This window comes from Dermacentor variabilis, chromosome 4 (assembly GCF_050947875.1).
Source record: "Dermacentor variabilis isolate Ectoservices chromosome 4, ASM5094787v1, whole genome shotgun sequence".
Lineage (NCBI taxonomy): Eukaryota > Metazoa > Arthropoda > Arachnida > Ixodida > Ixodidae > Dermacentor > Dermacentor variabilis.
Window position 1 is genome coordinate 75,449,015 of NC_134571.1, and position 6,000 is coordinate 75,455,014.

At 42.1% G+C, this 6,000-nt stretch overlaps 1 protein-coding gene across 4 annotated transcripts in view; it reads left to right on the forward strand.

Annotated features, from left to right (window-relative positions):
- The window catches only part of LOC142579393 (uncharacterized), a 120,508-nt gene extending 117,001 nt beyond the window's left edge, over positions 1 to 3,507 (forward strand). For all 4 annotated transcript variants that reach the window (XM_075689527.1, XM_075689526.1, XM_075689529.1 and 1 more), the window contains one exon: positions 2,837 to 3,507. In XM_075689527.1, coding sequence (XP_075545642.1) covers positions 2,837 to 2,962 — 126 coding nt within the window. In that variant the 3' untranslated portion in view covers positions 2,963 to 3,507. The remainder of the gene's footprint in view (positions 1 to 2,836) is intronic.
- Positions 3,508 to 6,000: the final 2,493 nt, after the last annotated feature.

Here is a 6,000-nt window from a genome sequence, read left to right on the forward strand (position 1 = left end):
CCATGATGGGACTGATGAAACTGCTCGAATTATCCGGTAGGTCCAATTGCGCAAACGGCAAGGAAAACACCAAAACACGCTGGCAATTCACTTTGCTCTACAGTTAACGATTAATTTTCTGGACACCCAACTTTTTTGGACATGCCTGACAATTTAGCCGCCTTTGCGGCGTAAAACATACCTAATAGAGTCAATATGTACCCTTCTTGATCTAGCAGCAAAAGAATCCTTGCTCACTGTTAACAACAATATTCTGTCATCAATCTTTCCAGTACAATGTTGCCTTAGTCCTTGAAAGTGCTTTGTCAGAGCCTTGGAAGTCCTTAAAGTGGGAGGCCACACTCAAAAGTCAATTTCTTTAACAAGGTTGATTTTTGTTTTTTTACATTTTATATATGCTGAAACACTTAACAACATGTTTCAAAAGAAATGATGTTCCTATCATCATTAGTTTGGGAGCTACAGTGAGTTTTCCAACCCATACCCTTGTATTGCGATACCGAAAAACAGTACTACAGTTGACTCTCTTTGCAACGGACCCTGATAATCCGACAAAAAACGTCCATTTTATCCAAAGTCCGCAATATCTGAGACGCCTCACTTCCGAAACCTTTGTCACAATGTCTAACTTTATTGCAAATTGTGAGTGACGAGCATCCAAAGTAAAAAACAAGAAAGTCGTAGTTTCACTGGAAAGGTGAAGGATCAATTACGATAGCAAATGAAGCAAGATAAGCGCAGCAGCAGCAAGCAAATTGACCTTCATGCTTGCTCTCGTTTCAATGTGAACTACACATCGAAAGCACAGCATATACGAAGCTACCAGCACTGGGTGCACTTTGTCTACATCACAGATCGCTTTCAAGATACGGCACCCGCGTGGCCATGCTGTTAACAGCAGCCGCTAAAGTAGAACCCCCCCCCCCCCCCCCCCCGCTTCTTTCCCTCGCCTCTCCCCTGTGCTTTGCACGGGAAGGACGCCGCGCTACCGCTCCGCTTTCCTCCCTCTCTTGGGCGCAAGATGTTGAGCCGCGATCGTCAGCTGACCCTCACAAATCAGCTGCCAGCCTGTGTCGACACGGCAAAAGTCCGTTTTATACACCCGAATTTGACAAAAATTGCCGCTAATTTCGTCCGCTGTCGGCGATAGTTCGTTGTAGTGCGGTCCATTAAAAGTGAATATCATTGCATTAATAATATAGGTATAACAAACTAAGGCTTAAATATGGTTCGTTATACCCGAAAGTCTGTTGTACGCAGGTTGGTTGTAACAAGCGTAGACTGTATTTCTTTTATAAAAATACTATTGAAAATACTCTTTTCATTTTTTGTTAGCAACGAGCAGCCACATGAACAAAAGGAGACTAGTGCATCTCGTGGGGGCTCCAGCTATGAAGCTGGTACACTTTAGGCCTTTGTGTTGTGTTTGGCAACTTTCACGCCTTTAGGAAGATTTGTGTATTGTATTTACTCGATTCTAACGTGCCCTCAATTGTAACACGCATCTGTTTCCCGTGACCAAAAAAAAGGAAGAAAAATAAGTGCCCTCAATTGTAACACGCACCCATTTGCCATGACCTAAAAAGTCCTTTATAGTAATTAACAGACTTAGATGGGCTAGTTGGTAGCTGGCTTGATGGAACATGGTTATGACGGCATGTTTGAGGACAGACAATACAAGACAGGCATACGTGATCGCTTTCCTTTTATTTGCGGCATTCTGATGAGCTCAGCGTATTTTCACAGTCAGCACTTCCATGCCGATAGAACAAACGCAGAAAATGGGAAGACCTACTATGGCACGTAGAGGAAGCTACGGCAGCTAGGCAAGAAGTGTGTACAAGGCGGCCATTTTAAAATGCTGATGGCGATATGGTAACGCAGAATTAGGGTCATACTCTATTCTAACGCGCACACAATTTTTAGACCCGTTTTATCAGGAAAAAAGTGTGTGTTACATTCGAGTAAATACTGTACACTTTTTTTTTAAACAAGATTTTGCTCGTCCTCATGTTATGCAAACTTAACAACTTTTTTCCAAATGAATATTTGGAAATGAAATTTCACACACTCATTCCTCACATAGTGATGTGTGCAACGAACTAGGACAAAGGAAATTGATGCAATATTTTTGTATTTGCAGCTTATCTTTCAAATAAATTTGGTCCAAATTGGCAGTATTTATCACTTTACTTAGTTTTTCAGACATTACTTTCTTAATATTTACCACATTAGATTTAGCCTAGTTCATTGCGTAGGTCCCACACTTAGCTACATAAATGCCAAAGCTTTACTCAATTCAGCAATTCATTATTTACTTAACATTGCTGGCGCGACTAGCACTTTTACCACATCTTATGACAAAAATTACATGCCAGAAAATAAAATTAACCATTTTCTACACTTTAAAAGTTAAATAAGTTAAATAAGACTTGCTTATTCACAAAAAAAGTTATTTAAATCCTGGCTTCCGATTTAAAATTTTTTATGTGGTCTACCACCTTAAACCATTGTAATTCTCGTGCAAATATTACTGTAAACATTTTTAAGTCGAAAGTTCTCTCTTAGTTGGAATAATTGATTACAAAAGGAATCGTATAAAATGTGTGTGGAGTCTTTGTGCTTTTGATTGAGGATAGCAGTGCAGGATATTCAGGAAAAAGACCTTAGCAGGGCTGCATGTGTTGAGGCCTACTTAAGACTCAATTACATTTTCATTTCTGCCACAAACAGCTTGCATTGAAAAGCTGACACAGCCACTAGGCACCGTACAAACTGGAGTGTTACACTATAGTGACATCATTTCATTTTCTGAAAAAAAAAAAAAAACCTGCAGATCTGCCACAACAAAAAGGGTGAGATCAACCCAATGAAAATCAAGGCGTTTGTCGAGGGGTACATCCGAAAGATCAAGCACCACCGCAAGAAGCTGAGTAGCGAGCATCGACACAAAGCATCCTGAGCAATGAGTGACTGCCACCTCGGGCCCTCGTCGTCACCGTGAAAGGAGCGCTACGCCTCGCGAAGTGGCCGTCGGAGTTTGTACCTGGCAGCACCCAACGAGTCATCATCATCATGTGGTGGGCACTTGTCATCGCACGTCTGCCAGCTGCGTGTTGTACAAACAAAGGACCGTCTCCCGTCCCCTTCCTGCCACGATTCACTACGAGCCCTCCCTTCGCCCACTGCCCACCCAGTCCAGCCTCCAGCCAAGCCAGCTGCAATGACTGGTCCGCGACCAGAGAAACCCACATTGTCACCCCAGATCTTTCGGCAATGACTGCATCTTTAATACGTTGTAAAGTAAGACAAAGCAGAGGAGAGACCGCTGTGTGCACATGTCCGCAGTGCAATTGTGTGTGCATGTGAAATGAACTGTGATTGGCGTACCACCGGCAGCAACTGCTGTGAACACAGTGTCTCTTATCACGTGCCCAGACCTTGTGTAAATATAGCGCGTGGGTCATCTGCTAAAATTAAAAAAAGCTAACACATTGAAAAACTGTCCATTGCTGTGTGTGTATGTCTGTGTGTGCGTGCATCCTCTTTTGGAAAAGATACCTGCTCAGCCATGGAAGTGTTTCACTGTCTCTGCATGTCACCAAAATGTTTGCTTGTTCTCAGGTAAGAATGCAACAGCCGTTCAAGGTAAACAGCTTTTGTTAAAGAGACACAATGAGAAAAATGATTTGAGCTGTATTAATAAATTGTCCTTCTAAAATAGCAGAAAAGCTACTCTTACCTCGGGAGGACGCTTTATAGATTAGAAAACAAAAGATGGGTGGTGGTGCCGCCTTGAAGTTCATGCAGCAGCTTGCCTTTACATTATGAACTTTCATTGCATCTGCTCAGGCCTGGTTCAATTGTAAAGCACTAGCTTAGCTCATTGCTCAGTTTTGTGCCCTTAGTGCCGTCCACAGTGGTGGGCTGATTCCAGAGGTTACAGTTCTCATGGGTATGTGCCGCTGGGTATGTTGTCTTGTGACTTGGTATGTGCCATCATCATCACGTTGCCATTGTCACATAGTCATCATCTTGTCATATAATTGTCGTCGCACCATCGTTGCCCTACACTTGTCATATTGCCTTTGGCAGCCCTTCTTTGTCATTCCGTTCCAATCATGCTGTCATTCAATTGTGATTTTTATGCCGTTGTCATGACATTGGCATCATACAGCCATCACATTCATGGTTACCATCATCGTGATGCCGTTGGGGTTGCTCCAGCTTCATCATCCTATTCTCATTGTACGGTCCTCATGCTATTGTCTTCATGCTATCGTCGTTATACTCTCGGCATCATTTCAGCATCGTCATCCCATTGTCATCGTGCAGTCGTCATAGCACCTTCAGCTGTGCCAGCTGGCGAGTGCTCGGGCATCGGAGACGAGGAACGAAAGCGCTATAAAACATACTTTATACTGATATGTCATTGACGAAGCAGGACCTTCAGACCGCCAAGTGATACGGCAAGCTCAAGATTGGGAGTAAGAAAGCACAGCTTGCACCACAACTAATGCTTAACCATTCGTCTTACACAGACATAACTGTTGTGCGAGTTTTTTTATCAGTAAAGATGGATTGTACATATCCCTCACTTTCAGTTAAAATATGATAATTCCTCAATTTTTCTCCGCAAATAGGTTTTATGAAAATTGGTACTATCAACCTGATTTCTGCCCAGAGGTTTCTCTATTCTAAATAGTAATAATAAATGCAGGTACTACAAAAATTAAAAATGCTACCCATCTTGTGCGAAAAAGTGTTAAAATGTATCAAAATAATGTTGCTATTCATATATGGTATATGGCTCCTTTTTGCTTTACACTCAAGCAAAAGCATGCATATGTATAATATTCAGTGCATACATGTAAACAGTGGTAATGTGCTGGGAAGGAAATGCAGTGGTGACATTGATCTGCATTACAAACAGTAGCTGTGACCTTGAGAGGACATCTAACCCCTTTCGTGCCATCTATGATAACTTTTTATTTTAGAATCTTTTATGAAACAATCGTGGAGGACAATGTTTTAAGTGTTTGTTTATTCAAAATGTCCACCATTATTGCAAAACTGAAGCTTAACAGCACTATGCCATATACCACGCGATAGGTATATAAAAAGAGAACACGAAACTCTATGTTTGCCGGCAGAGTACACAGTGAAACACACTAATGTGTCACCTGCTTTCTCCACACCAAACATAACTAAAGGCTGCAATAACTGTAAGCTAGGCCGCCATGTAGGGGCTGTGTTTACATCAAGTTCACACTACCTGCCGTGTGACTTCAATATCACCAGAAGCGGTGCTCTCTGAAGACAAGCTCGGTGCATTCATTATCTCTTCTTCACTCGAAGAGCAGTACACTTCATCTTCGAGAACACTGGATTCATCGCTGAAGTTGGCTTTTCTTTTTCCGAGAGAGAACCAGCGAAGCTAGAGCTGCCAGCAGTGTCACATTTAACTCCTTTCCTACCGTGGGGGAAAGGCTGTATTTTATAGGTTACACAATACATTTTTTTTTTCCGAAGAAACTATTCCACTCAAAATATTATGCAATACATGAAAGCAAAGCAAAATGAATCCGCTTTTAAGGCATGCAACCTGCATTAATTAAGTTAATGACATAAAAGAAGTATAAATTGCCAAAAACAAAATTGTAGAATAAAATTGAATAAAGCTTGCAAAGATATGCTGTGGGGTCTTAAGCATGCTCTTGGGGTAAATCAACGACAGCACAGTAGTGAAAACAATCAAAAGGGCATTTATTGCACCTTTGATACACTAATGCCTGCGTGCCGAATTACTTCCGATAGAACACTCCGATGTGCACATTCAAACAATCGTGTTCGTCCTTTCTGGTGTCCTGCCCCAAAGCCTTTTGCAGGACTGTCTCACGAACGGTGGGCGAGTGCGCAAAACATCTGCGCTGCTTGCCAACCACAAGCCAAAGATCAGGAGCCTATTCCCTTTTGCGCCCCAGTACCCCCACCTCTGTT